This window comes from Mobula birostris, chromosome 8 (assembly GCF_030028105.1).
Source record: "Mobula birostris isolate sMobBir1 chromosome 8, sMobBir1.hap1, whole genome shotgun sequence".
In the NCBI taxonomy this organism is placed as follows: Eukaryota; Metazoa; Chordata; class Chondrichthyes; order Myliobatiformes; family Myliobatidae; genus Mobula; species Mobula birostris.
In genome coordinates, this window is record NC_092377.1 from 93,081,698 (window position 1) to 93,105,003 (window position 23,306).

Consider the following 23,306-nt stretch of genomic DNA (forward strand, 5'->3'; position numbering starts at 1 on the left):
ATTGAGTTTAGAGATAATATTTGTTTGAATGGGTATGCTTATTTAAAGTGTCACTTGTTGGTAAACTTTTACCATAGCTAAAGAGTATTATCCTTCAGCTTGAGATAAACAACCAAGGTTATAAATTAAAATTTTATGTTCAAGGTGATCATCACATTTACTTGTATGAAGCCAATGTGCTTGTTAAATATGAAAATTTTAAAGTTAAAAAAAATTGTAAGACCCTCTGGTGTGTCCCATTGTAATGCAGTTTGGACAGATCGTGTAGAATGACACCACGTTCTACAGTCATACAAAATAACAATGCAGTTTACAAGTTATGTGGTTACGTAAATTGGGGATTGTTTGCATATGCCTGGTTGTGGATGAAATAATCATTTACTTATGTTTAAAACACCACACCAAAACGATTATAGGTTTTCAGTGGATGTAGAAATGCTATTGTCCAATTACTGTCACCATCCTGGCCATAAGGCGTAGGAGCAGAATTGGGCCAGTCAGCCCATTGAATCTGCTCCACCATTCTATCACGGCTGGTTTATTATCCCTCTCAATTTTATTCTCCTGTCTTCTCCCCATAACCTTTGACGCCCTGATTAATCAAGAGCCTATCAACTTACACTTCAAATATACCCAATGACTTGGCCTCCACTGCCAACTTTGGAAATGAATTGCACAAATTCACCACTCTCTGGCTAAAGAAATTCCTCGTCGGCTCTGCTGTAAAGAGGTGTGAGTCTGTACCCCCTGGTGTCATTGTAGCAGTGAATCAGAAGGGTAAATGGGATTCAGTACTGTTCACTGGGTTGACGGGCTCTCGGTCCATGTTTATCCATTGCTTACATCAAAGCGCATTCCTGTTCTACCTTCCTGCCCCTCTACCTATCAGCGCAAAATCAGAAAAGCTGGTTTTAGTCTGTTCTTTCCTTCTTTTCCAGTTTTAAGGATTTCTATGAAGTTGAGCCAGCAAAGTTCCAGAATAAGACGAACGGGATCACTCCAAGACGTTGGCTACTGTTATGTAACCCAGGTCTTGCAGACATCATTGCCGAGGTGAGGGACTTCTGCTGAATACCCATTATAGGTTTTAGCAATTGGGAGCTGATGAAAGGACATGATCATGAAATATTAACATCCCTCCTCCATGACCTGTTAAGTATTTCCAGAATTTTCTATTTTTATTTTAGATTTTCAGTTTAGCAACAGTGCATTCCCCTGAAAGAACATGATGTGCTTGCACAGTAGTTGACCCAAGTACACACAATGGTCACCGTATTAGGTACACCTGTACACCAGCCAGGTAATGCAGGTAATCAGCAAATCATTTGGCAACAATTCAATGCATAAAAATATGCAGACATGATCAAGTACTTCAGTTGTTGTTCAAACCAAACATCGGAATGGGGAAGAAATGTGATGTAAGTGATTCTGACTGTGGAATGACTGTTGGTGCTAGACAGGGTGGTTTGAATATCTCAGAAACTGCTGATCTCCTGGGATTTTCATGCACAACAGTCTCTGGAGTTTACAGAGAATGGTATGAGAAACAAAAACATCCAGAAAGCAGCAGTTTCTGAGTTCAACCCAGATGAGTGTGAACAACAGGAATTCTGCAGATGCTGGAAATTCAAGCAACACACATCAAAGTTGCTGGTGAATGCAGCAGGCCAGGCAGCATCTCTAGGAAGAGGTACAGTCGACGTTTTGGGCCGAGACCCTTCGTCAGGACTAACCGAAGGAAGAGTTAGTAAGAGTTTTGAAAGTGGGTGGGGAGGGGGAGATCCAAAATGGTAGGAGAAGACAGGAGGGGGAGGGATGGAGCCAAGAGCTGGATAAGTGATTGGCAAAGGGGATATGAGAGGATCATGGGACAGGAGGTCCGGGGAGAAAGACAAGGGGGGGGATGGACCCAGAGGATGGGCAAGGGGTATAGTCAGAGGGACAGAGAGAGAAAAAGGAGAGTGAGAGAAAGAAAGTGTGTATAAAAATAAATAACGGATGGGGTACGAGGGGGAGGTGGGGCATTAGCGGAAGTTAGAGAAGTCAATGTTCATGCCATCAGGTTGGAGGCTTTTGCCAGAGAAAGCAGGATCTCCCAGTGGCCACGCATTTTAATTCCACATCCCATTCCCATTCTGACATGTCTATCCACGGCCTCCTCTACTGTAAAGATGAGGCCACACTCAGGTTGGAGGAACACACCTTATATTCCGTCTGGGTAGCCTCCAACCTGATGGCATGAACATTGACTTCTCTAACTTCCGCTAATGCCCCACCTCCCCCTCGTACCCCATCGGTTATTTACTTTTATACACACATTCTTTCTGTCACTCTCCTTTTTCTCCCTCTGACCCTCTGACTATACCCCTTGCCCATCCTCTGGGTTCCTCCCCCCCCCCCCGTCTTTCTCCCCGGACCTCCTGTCCTACGATCCTCTCATATTCCTTTTGCCTATCACCTGTCCAGCTCTTGGCTCCATCCCTCCCCCTCCTGTCTTCTCCTATCATTTTGGATCTCCCCCTCCCCCTCCCACTTTCAAATCTCTTACTAACTCTTTCTTCAGTTAGTCCTGACAAAGGGTCTCGGCCCAAAACGTCGACTGTACCTCTTCCTAGAGATGCTGCCTGGCCTGCTGCGTTCACCAGCAACTTTGATGTGTGTTGCTCAGATAAGTATGAGGTGGTTTATTTCGGTAGGTCAAATATGATGGCAGAATATAGTGTTAATGATAAGACTCCTAGCAGTGTGGAGGATCAGAGGGATCTTGGGGTCCAAGTCCATAGGACGCTCGAAGCAGCTGCACAGGTTGACTCTGTGGTTAAGAAGGCATACAGTGCATTGGCCTTCGTCAATCATGGGATTGAGTTTAGGAGCCGAGAGGTAATGTTGCAGCTATATAGGACCCTGGTCAGACCCCACTTGGAGTACTGTGCTCAGTTCTGGTCACCTCACTATAGGAAGGATGTGGAAACCAAAGAAAAGGTGCAAAGGAGATCTACAAGGATGTTGCCTGGATTGGGGAGCATGCCTTATGAGAATAGGTTGTGCAAACTTGGCCTTTTCTCCTTGGAGCGACGAAGGATGAGAAGTGACCTGATAGAGGTGTGTAAGGTGATGAGAGGCCTTGATCATGTGGATAGTCTGAGGCTTTTTCCCAGGGCTGAAATGGCTAACATGAGAGAACACAGTCTTAAGGTGCTTGGAAGTAGGTACAGAGGAGATGTCTGGGGTAAGTTTTTTTAAGCAGAGAGTGGTGAGTGCATGGAATGGGCTGTCAGTGATGGTGGTGGAGGTGGAAATGATAGGGTCTTTTAAGAGGCTTCTGAATAGGTACATGGAGCTTAGTAAAGTAGAGAGCTATGGGTAACCCTATGTAATTTCTAATGTAAGTACATGTTCAGCACAGCATTGTGGGTCGAAGGGCCTGTATTCTGCTGTAGGTTTTCTATGTTCTAGTTCTGTGGGTGAAACTGCCTTGTTAATGAGAGAGGTCAGAGGAGAATGTCCAGCCTGTTTCAAGGTGACAGTAACTCAAATAACCATGTGTTACAACAGTGGTGTGCAGAAAAGCATCTCCAAATGCACAACTCATTGAATCTTAACTCAGTGTATGTTGATCATTGGCTGACCTGCTTCTTGTTATCCTAATGTAATATCAACCTGTTTTTTGGGGGGTGGGGAGGAGCCTGCACTGATTTGATTCTGAAAAGCTAGATCAAATGTCAAGCTTTCCCCCATCACACATTTTCAAGGATCTCTAACCGAGAAGATATCCTCAGTGTATCTATCATGTGACATCCTTTACTGATTTTAAACATCTGTTAGATCACCCCCCTTGTCCTCCTAATGCCCAGGAAGATGAGCAATTTGTTATTACACCTATTACAGTTTTTTATGCAGGGTATGTTCCCAGGCTTAGATTCTGTTACTAATGGCAGGTCTCAGCCCTTGTTCATTTACCTTGCAGGTTTTGCCAAAACAGCTCTAGTGAGGGTCATTAATTCCAGACACAGACCCTTCAGCCCAACTGGTTCATGCTAACCAAGATGCCCATCCAATCTAGTGCCATTTGGCCCAAATTTATTGAAATCCTTCCTATCCATTTTCTTGTCCAACTGTCTTTTCAAAGTTATGCTAACTGCCATGACTGCTTTTTTTGGAAGCTCGTTCCATACAAATACCATACTCTACCCTCAAGTTTCTATTAAATCTTTCCCCTCTCACCTTAAACCGAGGCCTCAACTCCGGGGAAAAATATTATGCCCCTCATGATTATAATGCACCTCTGCAAGACCACTCCTCATTCTCCTACATTTTAGAGGAAATGTCCTGTCCTGTCTGGAGTTAAAGGACTCGAAAATATTATCAAGGCCTCCCACCATTCAGGCCATGCTCTCTTCTCTCACCTTTACCATCTGGAAGGAGGCACATGAGCCTTAGGTCCCACACCACCAGGTTCAGAAACAGTTGTTACCCTTCAACAGTCAGGCTCCTGAACCAGCGTGGATAACTTCACTCACCTCAACACTCAACTGATTCCACAACCAATGGACTTGATTTCATCTAATTTTCTCGATATTTATTGCTTATTTATTTATTAATATTATTTCATCTTTTTGTATTTGCACAGTTTGTTGTGTTTTGCACTCTAGTTGAACACCTTAGTTGGGCAGTCTTTCACTGATTCTGTTGTGGTTACTATTCCTTGGATTAGTGAGTATGCCCACAAGAAAATGAATCTCAGATAAAATGAATATGGTGACATGTATGTAGTGTGATAATAAAATTTGTTTTGAACTTTGAAATCGGACCCCTTTACCAAGCAGCTTTTCTGTCGCTTTGCACTGTTTAAAAACTATTAACCCTTGTCACGCCACCACATTTCATTGTGGTTTGTAACAGCTCCTTATTAAACAACCGCTCAATTTTAACATTTTCATCTTGGTTCTAAAATTTCTCTGTGGCCACCCCTTTCAGTGCAGCCACTTCTTGCACTATAACAGAATAGGCTAGAACTTTATTCTGTGGAACGTAGGAGAATGAGGGGGGATTTGATAGAGGTCTACACAATTATCAGGGATATAGATGGGGTTAATGCAAGCAGGCTCACTTCCACTGAGGTTGGGTGAGACTAGAACTAGACTCATTAGAGGTCATGGGTTAAGCCTGAAAGGTGAAATTTTTAAGGGGTACCTGAGTAGGAACTTTAGGATGGTGTGAGTGGAACAAGCTGTCAGTGGAGGTGGTAGATGCAGGTTCAATTTCTTCATTTAAGAGAAGTTTGAATAAGTACATAATTGGGAGGGGTATGGAGGGCTGTGATCCAGGAACTGGTCGATGGGACTTTGCAGAATAACAGTTTGGCATGGACTAGACGGCCCAAAGGGCCTGTTTTTGTACTCTATGACTCTGTGCCCTCTTTTCACTTCCTTTGACATCTTTGAACTTGGATCTGGTTCCAGGTTCCGACTTGCAAATTCCACTCCAGGGAACTTGTTCCAGAATCATCCAGATGCTGAGTGTACTGTGCAAGTTTCCTTGTTTCAGATGAGATACTAAACACAGGGTTTGTCTGCCTTCACATGTGAAAGACCTCCCAATGTTATTACAAAGCAACAGAGCAAGGGCATGGGCTCATTCTCTGAGCTGGCCCATGCAGAATAAGATGGCACTTGAGCTCATTTTATTTGCGCTCATTAGGCCCACATCCCTCTAAACTTTTTATTGTGTGAGGGTGTCGCTCCCCAATATTAAAGCCAGTACACAGATGCACGTTGTTGTTGTATGGTGAATTGTGCATGTTAGAGGCCCCCAGCTTTGGCTCAGCACTCTTCATACAATGCCGGTGAGAAGGTTCATGTCTTTTCTCTGCAGAGAATTGGAGAGGGTTTCATCACAGACCTGCACCAGCTGAAGAAGTTGCTGGCCTTCGTCGACGACGAAGCTTTCATTCGAGATGTGGCCAATGTGAAACAGGTACAGGAAACCATTCTGTAGTGTCAGTTGTGTAAACTTAAAGATAAACCTGCCTTTGTTGTCTGTGTCACAGTGGTTTTTACTGTGTCCCTTGGGTGAGAAGGTTGCAGGGTCAAATTCCAATCCAGAGCCGTAAATCTGATTCTCCTTTATGGGGTCAATGAACCATTTTGCTGTCTGTGATACTGTCATTCGAATACGATGCTAAAACTCTACAATATTCAAACATCCTTAGCACTGTTTTCTCTCTGTGAAAAGCAATGAACTGACCTCATCTGGCCAGCTCTCTGTCAGGACTTGTCCTGGCTGCTGTGTTCTCGACATTATGAGTGACTACATTTGATGGTATTTCCAGTCGCAGTAAGACTTAGCACCTATTGTTCGGGCAATCTCTTTGTTTTTAGGAGAACAAGCTGAAATTTGTGGCTTATTTAGAAAAAGAGTACAAGTTGAAGATCAATCCTTCTTCCATCTTTGACGTCCACGTCAAGCGGATCCATGAGTACAAGAGGCAGCTACTGAACTGTTTGCACGTTATTGTTCTCTACAACCGTAAGTCACCATCTGCACGTGGTTCAGTTTATCCACTGAGCTCTTCTATCAGTTACTACTGTTGTTACTGATTAGCTGGACTCTGAAAACTCACTCTCCTTCCTCAATCACACTTTATTTACTCATGCACAAAGAGAACAACAGGGCCCCTGTCACCTCACTGTTCCAAAGTCTGAACAAAGAAATGCCATTTTTATACACAATTTACTGGCAGTTACAGATATTGACCAATTGGTGATAACCTTGTGTACGTTCAAATTCCTTATTTGCTTAATCAATCGCCGATCACAGTATGGTAATACAAGTACAGTATTGGTAATCTCCATGTTAAAGGCCAATAATACTTCAGAATCAGTTAAGTAGTTGCCAGAATTCTTTGTTTGCACCCTTGTCTCAGAATGCCAAGTGGCTCCAGTCCCCTGCTGTGCAAAGGGGAAACTATGCTCTTCAAAGACATTTCTTGCCTGGACTGACTGCTCGCTATCTGTAAACTATTTAACCCTTGCCTGGACATTACCTTAACCCTTGCCTTACTGCAACTTCCACAGTAGTCCTGGATTGCTGAAAGTGGACGGAGGCTTGTCTGCAAATGAACCCCTTTCTCCCCATCTCTTATCTCCGTGGGTCCTGTACGCGTAGGTGATGTGGGCTGACCTGAGAAGTACATATTCCTTTTTCATCAGGGAGGGAAGCTGGAGCTCATCCTGAGCCGAGTGAATGTGGTGCTTCTCAGTGCGGGGGAATGGGCCAGAGTGTACCTGTTGGAGAAGGTGCTTTAACCTGGCAGATGGCAGGTACGTTTTCTCTGCCCAGCGGTAGCCGGCACGAGAAATGGAATCTGTCTGTGGCCCAGTGCTGAGGTGTACTGTTGTGATGGGAGAAGGAGATGCTGTGTCAGACCCCAAATTCCTGGCTGCCTGCTGCTGTAGGGACCAAAGTGAACACTATCTCGCTGCCTGACCCCACAGTATTTATTGAGATACAGCACGGAATCAGCCGGAGCTGCACTGCCCAGCAACCCCCTGATCTAACCCTGGCCGAATCACGGGACAGATTACACTGACCAACTAACCTACCAACTGGTACATCTTTGGACTGTGAAAGGAAACCGGAACGCACACGGTCACCGGGAGGATGTACAGACTCCTTACGACAATGCCGGGAATTGAACCTGGGTCGCTGGTACTGTGAAGCGTTGTGCCAACCACTACGCTACTGTGCTGCCTGGTTCTGATGCAGAGAGCTGGTCGCGGTGAGCCTCCTGACTTGCAGAGGTGGTGGTTCCACTGTAAGCTGAAACTATGCCAGTTTAGTGAGGAGTGACCGGGGAGAGGACTGAGGGTGCTTGGCCCTGAGGTCAGATGGAGAACAGCAGGTTTCATGATGAGGAAACTGGCTAGCTGCAATTTACTGCCCTAATTCAAACAGCAGGCTGAAACAATGCCAGTTTAGTGAGGTGTGACCAGGGAGAGAGGTAAGGATGATTGGCCCTGAGATCAGTTGGAGAACAGCTTGTTTCATGATGAGGAAACTGGCTAGCTGCAATCTACTGTCCTAGTTCAAACAGCAGGCTGGGCCTCATATTGGCAAATGTTTGCAGGAAGCAAGTAAATTACCACAGACAACAACGGAATGGTACAGCAGCGTAGCAGTTATGGCAGCCCTATTACAACTCGGCTGTTCCGAAGTTTGGAGTTCAGTTCCAGTGCTGTCTGTGAGGTGTTTGTACATTCTCCCTATCACTGTGTGGATTCACTCCCACGATCCAAAGACGTATCAGGTAGAAAGCTCATCTGTCATCGTAAATTGTCCCGTGATTAGGCTAGAGTTAAATAGGTGTGTTGCAGGGCAGTGCACTCATTGGGCTGGAAGGGTCTGTTCCATTCTGTATCACTGAATGAATGAATAAATAAATAAATATATAAATAGAACATTCAGCAGGCAAGGCATATCCATGCATGTCAGTGTTTCTATTGATAGTTTATCATTCCTCTGCTGCACTGCTGTTGGCACAACGATTTTGCTTATTGTGAACACGAATGATCAGTTCTTTCTATCTTGTGCTAGTCTGATTAAAGTTTATCCTTTGCCTGTCTTGCTGCTGGCCATTTGTCTATCCATTCTTCTCATCTTCCCTGGAAGTATTCATTAGTCTATCATGTGTCTGCATCTTATCAGAGACATTTGGGAGATCTAGAATCATTACTGGAACATCAGTAACCAGAATCAATTTAAACACCACTGACATATGACATAAAATTTGTTGTGTGACAGCATTATAGTGCAATACATTAAAAAAAATACAAATTACATTTAGAAATATACTTCATATTTAAAAAATTAAGTAATGCAAAAATAGTGAGGTAGTGTTCATCGGTTTGTTGTCCATTCAGAAATCTGGTGGCGGAGGGGAAGAAGCTGTTCATAAAACATTGAGTGTATGTTTTTAGGCATATTTTCAAAATGCTTGTTGACTATTCATTAATAGATTTTTTGGATTGTAGGGTTTTTCTTCAGTAAAAGGTCAATGACCTATTTTCTGATATTAAGCTGACAGGATTGAGATTTGCATTGTTTTCTCTCTTATTTGGATAAAGTTATCCTTTCTCCAAATCATTAAGTATATGTAGTGCAACATCTTGTCTAAGTTATTGTAAAAAAAAAAGTCTGGGTACAATCTTAGGGCTGCAAACTTTATCTTCCTTCTGTTCGAACAATTTAAGATTCTTTTTCTCTTAAATCCAGTTATTACTTTCCAAGCTCCTTTTCCAATGTACTGTCCAGCTTCCCTTTCTCCCTAGAAAACAATCTAGCCAAATAACATATTTGATCTGTGTGCTGCCTGTAATTTTCATCCTGGTTGTCCCATAATTGATCTGTTTCCATACCATTTTCATTTTCAAATTTGAAACATTAGATTATTTTAATATCTTGCTGACTATTTTTTGATAAATAAATTTCAGTTGTTTTGGATTTCGACTGGATCTCCCCTGTCATGCTGCCCTCTGCTGTCCACGTGTTTGTTGACAAGTTCTTTCCTCAATTTCAAACTTTCTTATTTACGTCTGTACTCATGCTTGCTGTGCCATTAATGTTTGGCTTATTCTTGTTTAATATGGAAAGTTTTATTTGCAACTTCTAAAACCTCTTTGTTCTGCATTCTATTGCGCTATAATGCAATGTTCTCAATACTTACTAACTGTATAACAATATAGACACTGTTGCCTAAATATTTAATTTGAGTTCAGTTTATTGTCATTCGCCGTACACATGTATACAGCCAAATGAAACAACCTTCCTCTGGATCAAGGTACACATATACACAACACAAAAAGTAATATTACCACAAATAAATTAACAAATACTAAGGTGCACTTACAACACAAGTTTAAAAAGTAAACAGTATAATGCTCCAGATGCTTCATACGTAATGAGGCCTGGGTGGTGGCAGGGAGTTCAGTAGTCTCACAGCCTGGGGAAGAAGATTTTTTCCATCCTAACAGTTCTTTTCCTAATGCTGCGGCACCTTCTGCTTTATGGTTCCTGAACCAGTGTAGATAACTTCACTCACCATGACTCTGAACTGATTCCACGCAACCTATGGACTCACTTTCAAGGACTCTATAACTCTTGTTCTCAGTGTTATTTCTTTACTATTTATTTATTTTTTTTGTATTTGAATAGTTTGTGTTCTTTGCACATATGATTGTTTATCAGTCTTTATAGTTTTTCATTACATCTATTGTATTCCTTCGTTCTACTGTGAATTTCTGCAATAAAATGAATCTTGGGGTCATATATGGTAACAGATACTGTACGTACTTTGTTAGTAAATTTATTTTGAATGTCCTGGGAACAGGGGGAAGTGACGACTGACTGAAATGGGAAGGGTTCTGGTGGATTCTAATGAGGGGAAGGAATTCAGAAGAAGCCTGTGAACTTTGTCCGATCCTAATGCTTTTCATGTTAACACATGTGAGTAGGGAACAGCAACTTGAGAAAACACTGATAGTAAGTGGGATGCATAGGATTAAGAGGTGTAATGTGAGCCTGATTTCAACACTGCCGGGGCAACTGCATAGGTATGGCAGTTCAATAATAGAAACCTTTAGCAAACGTTTCATGGACCTGCATCAAGCTGTAGACTTGGAACAAGGAGCTAAGGAACTGAAACAAAGCTTCAAACGCTTGGGAGTCAATAACAAGAGTTTGAAGTTTTAACTTTTGTTAAGTGATGGAACAGATTGAAAGGGGAGTGGTGCTGAAGAGAAGTGTGCAAAGGAAGCAAAGTCCATGTTGGGCCATAAGACGTAGAAGCAAATTAGGCCATTCGGCCCATCAGGTCTGCTCCGCCATTTCATCATGGCTGACTTATTATCCCTCTCAATCCCGTGCTCCTGCCCTCTCCCTGTAACCTTTGACGCCCTTACAAATCAATAACCTACCTACCTCTGCTTTAAATGTACCCAATGACTTGGCCTAAACAGCCGTCTCTGGCAATGAATTCCACAGATTTGCCACCCTCTGGCTAAAGAACGAATCCTCCTCATCTTTGTTCTACAGCAGGGGTTCCCAAACTGGGGTCCACGGATCGCTTGCTTAGTCCATGGCATAAATAGATTGGGAACTCCTGTTCTGAAGGGATGTCCTTGCAAAGCCTGTGCCCTCTGGTCCTAGACTCTCCCACTATAGGAAATGTCCTCTCCATGTCCACTCTATCTGAACCTCTCAATATTCAATAGGTTTCAATGAGATTTTTCCTCCTCTCCCCCCCCCCCATTCTTATAAATTCCAGTGAGCACAGGCCTAGAACCATCAAATGCCCCTCATATATTAACCCTTTCATTCCTGGGATCACTCCTCTGGACCTCCTCCAATGCCAGCACACCCTTTCTTAGATGAGGAGCCCAAAACTGCTCAGAAAACTCTAAGTGTGGTCTGACCATTGCCTTATAAAGCCTCAACACATGAGTAATAGAAACATAGAAACATAGAAAATAGGTGCAGGAGTAGGCCATTCGGCCCTTCGAGCCTGCACCGCCATTTATTATGATCATGGCTGATCATCCAACTCAGAACCCCGCCCCAGCCTTCCCTCCATACCCCCTGACCCCCGTAGCCACAAGGGCCATATCTAACTCCCTCTTAAATATAGCCAATGAACTGGCCTCAACTGTTTCCTGTGGCAGAGAATTCCACAGATTCACCACTCTCTGTGTGAAGAAGTTTTTCCTAATCTCGGTCCTAAAAGGCTTCCCCTCTATCCTCAAACTGTGACCCCTCGTTCTGGACTTCCCCAACATCGGGAACAATCTTCCTGCATCTAGCCTGTCCAATCCCTTTAGGATCTTATACGTTTCAATCAGATCCCCCCTCAATCTTCTAAATTCCAACGAGTACAAGCCCAGTTCATCCAGTCTTTCTTCATATGAAAGTCCTGCCATCCCAGGAATCAATCTGGTGAACCTTCTTTGTACTCCCTCTATGGCAAGGATGTCTTTCCTCAGATTAGGGGACCAAAACTGCACACAATACTCCAGGTGTGGTCTCACCAAGGCCTTGTACAACTGCAGTAGTACCTCCCTGCTCCTGTACTCGAATCCTCTCACTATAAATGCCAGCATACCATTTGCCTTTTTCACCGCCTGCTGTACCTGCATGCCCACTTTCAATGACTGGTGTATAATGACACCCAGGTCTCGTTGCACCTCCCCTTTTCCTAATCGGCCACCATTCAGATAATAATCTGTTTTCCTATTTTTGCCACCAAAGTGGATAACTTCACATTTATCCACATTAAATTACATCTGCCATGAATTTGCCCACTCACCCAACCTATCCAAGTCACCCTGCATCCTCTTAGCATCCTCCTCACAGCTAACACTGCCACCCAGCTTCGTGTCATCCGCAAACTTGGAGATGCTGCATTTAATTCCCTCATCCAAGTCATTAATATATATTGTAAACAACTGGGGTCCCAGCACTGAGCCTTGCGGTACCCCACTAGTCACTGCCTGCCATTCTGAAAAGGTCCCGTTTATTCCCACTCTTTGCTTCCTGTCTGCTAACCAACTCTCCACCCACACCAATACCTTACCCCCAATACCGTGTGCTTTAAGTTTGCACTATGGGAGTGTTTAAATGGCAGAAGTTATGTCACTTCAAGGTAAGAGGCAGGGAGAGGGAAAATGCAGACAGAAATGGTTCTAGTGGATTTGACCAGGTCAGTTCTGAATTTATAATGCTAGAGTGAATTTTAAGCATCTATGCACGGTACCTCTGATATATTTACACTCAGTGTAGACTGTGAGCAGTAAGTTGGGTGTCAGGGTTGCTCTGGCAACATTTTCCAAGGTGTGGCTTGGGAGGGTGGCCAACCTGCCAGCCATACACTCTTCAGATTTGGTAATAAATTACCAAACCTTTATCATGGCTGTATCGAAATCTTTTAAGTTCTTAAGCTAACTAAGCACACGTGCCTAGTGAAAAGCAGAAATTCAGGAAGGCAGCTCACCACCACCTTTGACAGGGAAACTATTGATGGCCTTGTTAGTGAAGCAGTTTAATGCGACTGAAGGTGCTGTTGATTTTGAAATCATCCCTTTTGTCTCTTCCAGGCATCAAAAAGGAACCGAACAAACCCTTTGTGCCAAGGACAGTACTAATTGGAGGAAAGGTGGGGCATGCAAGGGAGTCGCGTTCATTTTGAGAAGTTTTTGGATGTAGCAGGTTTTGTTAGGGCAGAAGGAAAGTGATACTGATGTGAAACTGACTTCTGTTTTAATTCTTCTTTATTGTGTGTCTAAGTCTCTCCTTGGCTTCACCCTCCTGTAGCCTCCAACGTACAATAACGCTCATATCTCTGAGCTCCTCCAGTTATGGCCACGTTCCCGTAAACTACCAGCGATGGCCTGTCTTCACCTCTATACCCATGATCCTCTGGATTCTGTTCAGCTCCCTGAACCTCTCCAATTCCATGTGACATTGCTTTAGGAAAAGCCTCCCTGAAACCTCTCACACTGAGCCACATTCAGTCAGCTGGCTTGTTTGTCCCAGCTCCTGGGGTACATTTTCTGTGTGAAGGGAAATGTGTAAGTGTGACACAAACACATCAAATTTGGAACACTCAGCAGGCCATGGAGCACCATGAGGGAAGAGAGCTTTGTCCTCTCTCTAGTAGTGCTTCCTAACCTCCTGCACATCTCCATCTTTTTCTGTTTTCAGAGCTGTGCAATTATAGAACAGTGCAGAGGGCTTTGGCTCTCCCTGCCTGTGCCAACTATTTGTATTCATCCCAGCTGTTGGTCTGTAACATTTTATACTTTGGCATTTCAAGTGCTGATACATTTAGCAGTTGTAATGGTCTCTTTTGGATCTCTGAAATCTGCAGTCCCTTCACTTTTCTCATTGTGAAGAGTATCCTGACTGGGTTGCATCACTGCCTGCTATCGAAACACCGATACCCAAGAATGGGAAAGCCTGCAAAAGTGGTGGATACGGCCCAGTCAATCACAGGTAAAGCCCTCCCCAGCACTGAGCACATTTACAAGGAGTGCTGTCACAGGAAAGCTGCATCCATCATCAAGGACTGCCCCCCCACCGTCCTGCCTTTGGGCTGTTGTTTGTTTATCTATTTATTATTGGCATAATTTGTCCTCTTCTGCACCTTGGATGTTTGTCAGTCTTTGTTTCGTATAGTTTTTCATAAACTATTGCATTTTTTTTATTTTCCTGTAAATGCCTGCAAGAAACTGAATCTGTAGGTAGTATATGGTGACATCTACGTACTGGGATAATAAATTTATTTTTGAACTTTGACTTTCTTTCCGCAGGCGGCGCCAGGCTATCACATGGCCAAGATGATCATCAAACTCATCACCTCAGTGGGCAATGTTGTCAACAATGACCCCATAGTGGGTGACAGGTTGAAGGTCATCTTCCTGGAGAATTACCGGGTGTCTCTGGCTGAAAAAGGTACAGTGGACAAGTGTCATAAGAATCGATACCTCATGTTTACTTGAAGCTGCTGGCCTTCAGTAGGGAAAAGAGACCCAAGCGTTCTCTGATCAATCAGTTTTCCTGCAGGCTCCTGGGAAACCAACTCAGGAATAAAGGTAAAACCAGGAGACAGCTGCAGGCCAGACAGCATCTCAGCAGAGAGAAAAAAGGTTAACATTTTAGTTTGATCCGTCATTTAAAAGAAAAAAATTTTGGGTGTTTAGCATCTGCAGTTTGTTCTTTGTTCATGAAGCAAAAATAAGCCATTCAAGCCCTTAAATTATTCTGTCATTCAAAAACTGTGCTTTTAAATTGATGCAAATAGAATTAATTGTGACATGGGATGGGATACTTGAGGGGAAAGATAATATACAGGACCACAGAGGGAAAAGCAGGGAATAGGCCCCATTTCTGGGTTTGGCCTCTTCCGCAGAAGAAACGGAGAGGGCTTCTAACATCGAACTTCCAAGTTTACAAAGAAGAAAGCTTTGAGGTTGTAAGCCTGATCTTTCCCCGTATTGACTACCAACTCTTTATAAATTTTCCAATTACAACAATAAATTGAGAACAGAATTATCCATCAAACCACTAGAAATCCCACCACCAGCAGAAGCAGGCACAGTTGGTGGAGTTAATTCAGTGACCTCTGTGCTGCATGTGTCTGACTTTGGCCAGAGAGCCTCTGATTACACCTTCTGCGAATGACTTTGGGATGCTTTACTTCATTAAAGGTGAGGTGTAACTGCAAGTTGATGTCAGATAGAGTTGGAACCTGGAATGATCAATCCAGCAAAGGGAAAAATGGGGCACTGTGTTAACTTCCTCTCCTCCTCTTCAACAACAGTGATCCCTGCGTCGGATTTGTCCGAACAGATTTCAACAGCTGGCACAGAGGCTTCGGGAACAGGCAACATGAAGTTCATGTTGAACGGAGCACTGACGATAGGAACCATGGATGGTGCTAATGTTGAGATGGCAGAGGAGGCGGGAGAGGAGAATCTCTTCATCTTCGGCATGAGAGTGGAGGACGTCGAGGCACTTGATAAAAAGGGGTTAGTTTTGAATTGTTAGATAATTTGCTGGAATGAGATCCCTCTGCCTTTATCATGTCGCCCTTGGTTCAGCAATAGTGCTTTGGCATCTGAATCAGGAACTCAAAGTGATTCAAGTGTGGAAGCTTTAGAGAGAGGGCAGCAGAGATTTACCAGGATGCTGCCTGCACTAGAGAGCATGTCTAATGAGGAAAGGTTGAGCGAGCTAGGGTTCTTCACTTTAAAGAGAAAAAGTTTGAGAGGTGTAATGATAAGAGGCACACATCAAATGGGTAACCAGAGACCTTTATCCAAGGCCGAAATGGCTAATACAAGGGGGTATAATTTTAGGGTGATTGGAGGGAAGTATAGGGGTATTTCAGATATAGGATCTTTTTATAGTGGTGGATATGGGAACCACCATGCAAGGAAAGTGGTAGAGGCAAAAACATTAGGTGCATTTAAGATAGACACATAAATGATTAAAAAATGGAAGGCTATATGAGAGGGAAAGGTTAGATTGATCTAAGAGTAGGTTACAAGGTTGTCACAATATTGTAGGCTGAAAGGCCTGTACTGTGTTGTAATGTCCTCTGTTTGATGTTCTAAAATGTTTTTGACCAAGGGTGGTTAGTCAGGACTGCGTTGCAGGAAAAGGTGGGAGAGGCAGATACTCTTGCAAGGCTTTAGAAATGACTGGAATAAGCACTTGAATGGCCAAGGCACATTAGGCTCAGCATCAAGTGTTGGTAGGTGGGATTCGTGTATAGAGGTACATCCTCGATGGTCTTTGTCCCTCTTCTTCTCTTTTAGCCACATTGTGCTGTTCATTTCCGCGATCAGCCTTCCAGTATGATAGTGAATGTGAGCCTTCAATAATATGTGTTTATTCATTTTCTGTCCAATGCAGATACAGTGCCAGAGAATATTACGACAAGCTGCCAGAGCTAAGACAGGCTGTGGATCAGATCAGCAATGGATATTTTTCCATGAAAGAACCAGGGCTGTTTAAGGACGTGGTAAACATGCTGATACATCATGACAGGTAATGAACTTGGTTGGATAACTGACCAACGTGAAGGTTTATCTTACAACATAAATACCACTGAGGATGAGCTAAAGCCTACTTTTCTAGATGGTGACTTTTTCCTTGTTATCAAATGTGGTAAAAGTCATAGAGCAGTATAGCACAGGATCAGGTCCTTCAGCCCATCTAGGCCATGCTGAACTGTTACTTTGCCTATTCCAAATTAATGGGAGGCACTTCCTGCAGATGTGGGCCACCAGTTCATAGGAAGTATCCCGAGGTTCTCATGTGGGACAGGAATTGCAAGTTCTTGTTTGGAGCAGTCATTCATTCATTCCAATCAGACACAAAGATATGATTATTGATTGATACAATACTTTATTGATCCCAAAGGAAATTACATTGTCACAGTAGCATAACGAGTACACAGATATACAAGTATTAGAAGAGAAGTTAAAAAAAAAAAAATAAAATAAAATAAGTTACCTCAAACAGGGGGTTATCACTTCTCTGGCTATAGGTTGACTCATTATAGAGCCCAATGGCTGAGGCTAAGAATGACCTCATATAGTGCTCTTTGGAGTAGCGCAGTTGTCTTATCCTATCAGTAAAAGTGCTCCTCTGTTCAGCCAAGGTGGGATGCAGAGGGTGAGAAACATTGTCCAGAATTGCCAGGATTTTCCATAGTCAGGGCCGGATTTAGTGGGTCCGGGGCCCCTGCTGACACCATAAAATGCTGCTGTACCAAGCAAAAAAAGGGGCAAGAACAAGAGCAAAGGTCGTACTGGTCTAAATATCAAAGCTGAGGACCAGGACATTGGTTTAGTACAATACGTAGGCTATAAACTTACAGGCCTTGAGAGGGAGAACAGAAAGTAATGCAGATTCTTAATTTGAAGGACAGCATCTAAAGCACTCAAAAAACTGACCTGGGCTTAGTTGGCTTAGTAAAGTTATGAAGAAGATGAAGTATGATGTACCCAATCTTAAATTTTTATTTAGCTATTGCTGCACATACCATAGGCCTTATTTCTCAAACAACACCAAAGCGTTTTTATCTAGGTATTTTTCTCAACCGTGTGTTCTGAGAAAGTAAAATGGAAATGAGAGACAAAAAGGCCAAGAGATGGCACTATGGCAAAGTAGGAAACTTGACAATACTCCAACAAACTTTTTGGAAAATGAGATCTAGCACACATTAACCTATTGCTGTGCTGTGTGGCTTGCAGAGTAAAGACCACTTATTACCTACTAGATTTGTAAACAGTCAACCTCTAGCCTATTGCCACAAAAATAGGATGCTAGTGTAACGTAGGTCAGGTATCGTTTTCCTGTGGTGTTCGCTATTTTCATGCTCTCCTATGTGCTCAGTGGCATGTTGCCAGTCGCTAAAGCCAGTTTCGAAGATGGACTGACAGTTACCATCACTGAAGATGCGGCATGGAAAACAAAACACACAGCCAGTGGAAGGGGAATATAAGAGCCTTTGCCTTGATATGTACTCACCATTTACGAGCTTGCGTTTGAAGTGAAATTTGGAGGAAAAAGGTCTCTGCTGTTTGTATACTCGTTCTGAAGCTTTGATATCCACATCCTTATTCTGGCAGGACTCCGGCCCTTTCTTAGCCCACAATGCATGGTCTGAATTGTCTAACGTTTCCTTTCCCCAGCGAGAAGGATCAGTGCTGTAAGGATCCTCAGTAGCAGTAACGTTAACATTAATGGTGGCCCGACCTGGTTGTTTGGAGGCTTCTGTCGTTGGGAATCCCAAAGTCATGCTCTCTGCCTCTTCAACGTTAGCTGCTGACTGTGGCAAGGATGGTGGTCCTGTGTTAGCGCTAGCTGTTGAACAAGTCTCCATTTGTCCACCGGTCCCAGACTGTGACAAGAGCGATGGTACTGTTGCATCATCGAGAACAGGTTTAAAAAATTCTGTCAATTTCAATGTCTTTTTTTAATGCTTCTTTCTCACGGCCCTCTTTTTCTTGTCTCTTTTTTCTTTTCTGTGCTCTACTTTCGTTTTTTTTTGGTCCGCAATGATGATAGCTACCTATTTTGGGCTCCTGGGCAGCAGCCCAGCCTAGCCCTGCCTAAAGTCCGGTCCGGTCCTGTCCATGGGGTCCTTTGTTCTACCACAGTCTCCAGTATGTCCAGTTTGACTCCTATAACAGAGCCAGCCTTTCTAATCAGTTTGTTGAGTCTGTTGCCCCAGCACACCACCGTATAGGAGATGGTACTGGTGACAACAGACTGGTAGAACATGTGAAGGAGAGGTCTGCAATCTCCAGAGGATATCAGTCTCTTCATTGTTGTTAACTAAGTCCAAATGTGCGCTCAATCCCTAAATTTACTCGGGTTACTGAGAACGATTATCATTATCAAATGTAAAAAGACCAGATGTTAAATACTTCATGGTGGCCTGCTGGGATTCTGTGCCTCTGCTCTGTAACTGATGGTGAGAACCCCTTCTGTCCCCATCACTGATCTATGGTTCATCCAATTCTACCCATCCACTGGCTGTTAGCTGGAGTGTAAAAAGGCAAAGCCCTCCAAATTTTTTTTATTTTGTGTAATTCCCTTTTGAAACCTTGCCTGTTGTTATTAATTCTATTAATGTTTCTCTGTTAGGCAAGCTTGCTTGTGTTTAAGCACTGGTGTATTTTGTCCAGACATTCACATACTTTGGACTAGCTGTTTGCAGCCACTTCACATTGGGCACTCAATCCCTGTCTTCATTTCTTTCAGGTTTAAAGTGTTTGCTGACTTTGAAGCGTATGTCAAATGCCAAGAGAAAGTTAGTGAGCTATATAAGGTAATGTAATGCATTATCTGTTAACACAGTCACCAAACGTCATTGCCATTTCTCCCATGGTCTGCCAGGTTTCATCATCTGGGCTATGATGTTGGCTTCCAGCCCCTGCTCATTGGTCACCTGGCACACACAGTAACGCGTGTACAAGATGCACGGAGCTCCCTGATGTAACAGGACTTGTATAGATGTACCAGATACTGCAATGTAACATGCTCTCTCAAGATGCCGTTTACATAGAACAGTACAGGCCCTTCGGCCCACGATGTTGTGATGACCTACAAGATCAATCTAATCCTTCCCTCCCACATATAGCCTTCTATTTTTCTATCATCAATCTGCTTACCTGAGAGTTTTTAAAAAACCCCTTCTGTATCTGCCTCTACCAGCAGCCACAGGGCATTTCTACAGACCCACCGCTCCCTGTATAAAGAACTTGCCTCTGACATCAGGACCGACGTGAAAGCAGAAAGTGCCCTGGAGAGTAACTTTGAACCCTGAGCATCTCCAGGTGAATGCAGTAGATCTGGAAATACTCCTGTGTGACCAATGATGCCTCCTTGAATGAGAAGGTCTGGCTCCCAGCACTTGGAGTGGTTGCTGCATATCCTGGTCACCCACCTCAAGCAGGCGAATCAGCTTCTTTCAGTAACCTTGCATTTATATGGAACCCTTCATGACCACAGTCCCTGCCCCCACCAAGCCCAAACGTTCAAACTGCTCTTCAGCTTGCACAGCATGTCTTGGAAAATGATCCCTGTGGCAGTGTATGGCAGCCATTTGTGCCCAGAGAGCTTTCATGCAGCTGTGGGGGAAAGTATCGCTGTTAGCTGAGGGGTAAATATTGGGAGCAGGCATGGGGATGAATTCTTGTGGTCTTTCAAAATTATGCTGTGCTCTCAGCCACTGAGGGTGCTGTTTGGTTTAACATTCCTGACAATCCAACACCATCCACTACACTGAAAGCCCTGGCCTGAACTACCAGCTGTCTGGAGTGGGACCTCATGGGTGCTGGATATATCACTTTAAAAATACAGACTGTTTTGGTGAGGCTAGCAATTCCTCTGCCTCTCATTGCCATGTTAGAATTGCACGTCTGATTCAAGCCCAAAATCTCCCTAAGCTGGAATGAGTGAATCTAAGCTGCAGTAACGACTGTGGAATATTTAAGGTTTTGCCCCTCCTGTCCTAAAAGTGGGTGAGCCAGAGCAATGGAATTACATTTTTTCCACGAGTGAAATACATGTTCCTAACGCTAAGCGATTAACCAGGCATGCTTATGGGTAGTGCCCGGAGATGGGCGACTACCATTGGATTTGAATCAATTTAATGAACTTGGTGTTCTTGACTAGAGTTTGTTAGTAGGGAGCGTCACTATCAGATGCTGTCTGTGAATCGATCTGAAAGGATCATCTTTGCATTGACTGGTTAACACTCAGCTGACTGCTTAGTCAGTGCTGGATGTGATACCTTTCCAAGGTGAAATATTGGCTACTAACCCAACAGACCATTTGATCTCTGGACTTGGGTGTTAGAGTTAAATGTCTTTGTTTAAGTTACTCTTCAGTCCTATCAAGTTAACATAGACCATTACAGCACAGTACAGGCCTTTCAGCCCACAATGTAGTTCCCACTCTATAATCTACTCCAAGATCAATCTAACCCTTCCCTCTTACATAGCCCTTGGTTTTTTTTCATCCATGGGCCTAAGAGTTTCTTAAATGCCCCAAATGTATCTGCCTCTACCACCACCCACTACTTTCTGACCATTCACCTTAAAATTATGCCCCTTGTATTAGCCACTTCTGCCCTGGGAAAATGTTTCTGGCTGTCACTTGATTTACGTCTCTTATCATCTGGTACACCTCTATCAAGTCAACTCTCATCCTGCTTCACTCCAAAGAGAAAAGCCCTAACCTACTTAACCTGTCTTCATAAAAACATGTCGTCTAGTCCAGACAGCAACCTGGTAAATCTCTTCTGCACCCTCTCTAAAACTTCCACATCCTTCCTATAATGAGCTGACCAGAATGGAACACAATATTCCAAGGGTGGTCTAATGTTTTGTAATGAATCTGGCAAGCACATCAATCAGACAAGTTATTGTTGTGCAGTTCCTTGGAGTGAGATGGGGGAACTAGTCAGGGAGGGATCAGTCACTTACTAATTGGTGGAGGGTTTATTTCTATGCTGTGCCAATGGATCGGGATGGGTTTTGTTTCAACTTATGGAACAACAATGATCTTAACAGCCTCGTATACCACTTCCACAGTACCTCATTTCATTGAGTAGGCACAGACATGACTGAATATTGAACTTTGCCCATTCAGTAAACAGAAGGATTTCCCTCCACCCAGTTGGACTGATATGTTTACCAGCTCCACACACCAAAACACTTCTGGAGTTTTATTACCACCGCCACCCCCACCTTCCCTTTTCTCCTATGTTCCACTCTCCTCTCCTATCAGATTCCTTCCTCTCCACCTATCACTTTCTAGCCATCCTTCTTCCCCTGCACCCCCACCCCAGCTTTTTATTCTGGCGTCTTTCTCCTCCCTTTCCAATCCTGAAGAAGGGCCTCTCCTTGAAATGTCGGCTGACATTTCATTTGTTCATTTCCATCGATGCTGTCTGACCTGCGGAGTTCCTGCAGCATTGTGTGTGTTGCTCTGGAGTTCTGTGAGCCACCAAACCCAGTGAGAGGGCATCTGTTAAAATTATTACACAGGCGGATCGTGTATGAGAGTTTACTCTTATCTCCATGTGGACAGTATGTTTGGATTATCATGATAACTCAGTTGTAGAATATTGAAAAGCCTAGATAAGAGTGGATGTTTCTTATAGTGGGGAGTCTAGGACCAAAGGCCACAGCTTCAGAATCTAAGGAAGTCCCTTGAGAACAGAGATGAGGAGAAATTTCTTTAGCCAGAGGGTGGTGAATCTATGGAATTCATTGCCACAGATGGTATATTTAAAACAGAGATTGGTAGGTTCTTGATTAGTAAGGGTGTCAAAGATTGTGGGGAGAAGACGGAAGAATGCGGCGAAGAAGGGTAATAAATCAGCCATGATGGAGCAGATGCAATGGGCCAGGTGTCTTTTGGTCTTACAGAACCTGTTTTGGTTTCTGTCTCTGCATGATTCACTTTCTCAGCAGTGTGTTGCATGTTAATGACTGCTGTTCTTTCTGTTCACAGAGCTCAAAGGATTGGACCAAGATGGTAATAAAAAATATTGCAAATGCTGGCAAATTCTCAAGTGACAGAACAATCAAAGAATATGCCAGAGAGATTTGGGGGGTGGAGCCCTCTGATGTAAAGATTCCCCCTCCGAATGAACCCAAATCTTAGTACGTTGTGTGCCTCTTGCTTATGAAGATGGGTGGTGTGTGCGATCTAGGCTCTTGTGTTTTTTTCCCCCTTGATTAGTGTTTATCATGGGAATCACCTTGAATTTGTTTGTCTTTTATAAAATACAACTGTTGTGCAACCTTGTTAAAACATGAATTTAAATGGAGGAATGCTTGCATTTGTGATTTCTGTTACTGGAACGGTTTTTAAGTGTAGATTTCTATAATAAGGATGCATCTTTGGTCTTCAAGAAAGGATTGCCTTTTACTTCCTAATTTTTCCTTTGCACTGAACACATTGTCCAGTTGTGGGTGGAAAGCAGGAGATTTTAAGAATCCATTAAAACATTCTCATGACCATGCACAAAGAGACTCTTGTCATTCATTTGCTGGATTTGCAATTAAAAGGTTTCTAGGAAGATAATAGAAATAAGTTAACAGAACATTACAGTGCAGTTCAGGCCTTTTGACCCACATTCCCCCTATAAAGAATTTGCCAAAGACATCCCCCTGTATTTCCTCCAATCATCTAGATGTAACTTCTACAAAAAAATGCAAAACAAA

The 23,306-nt window shown here is 43.4% G+C and overlaps 1 protein-coding gene across 1 annotated transcript in view; it reads left to right on the plus strand.

Annotated features, from left to right (window-relative positions):
* The window catches only part of LOC140201485 (glycogen phosphorylase, brain form), a 107,834-nt gene extending 84,730 nt beyond the window's left edge, over nt 1-23,104 (plus strand). The window contains exons 12-20 of the mRNA XM_072265673.1: nt 939-1,053; nt 5,875-5,976; nt 6,381-6,528; nt 13,146-13,204; nt 14,361-14,502; nt 15,371-15,578; nt 16,468-16,602; nt 19,330-19,396; nt 22,591-23,104. Coding sequence (XP_072121774.1) covers nt 939-1,053; nt 5,875-5,976; nt 6,381-6,528; nt 13,146-13,204; nt 14,361-14,502; nt 15,371-15,578; nt 16,468-16,602; nt 19,330-19,396; nt 22,591-22,743 — 1,129 coding nt within the window. The 3' untranslated portion in view covers nt 22,744-23,104. The remainder of the gene's footprint in view (nt 1-938; nt 1,054-5,874; nt 5,977-6,380; nt 6,529-13,145; nt 13,205-14,360; nt 14,503-15,370; nt 15,579-16,467; nt 16,603-19,329; nt 19,397-22,590) is intronic.
* The last annotated feature ends 202 nt before the right edge of the window (nt 23,105-23,306 follow it).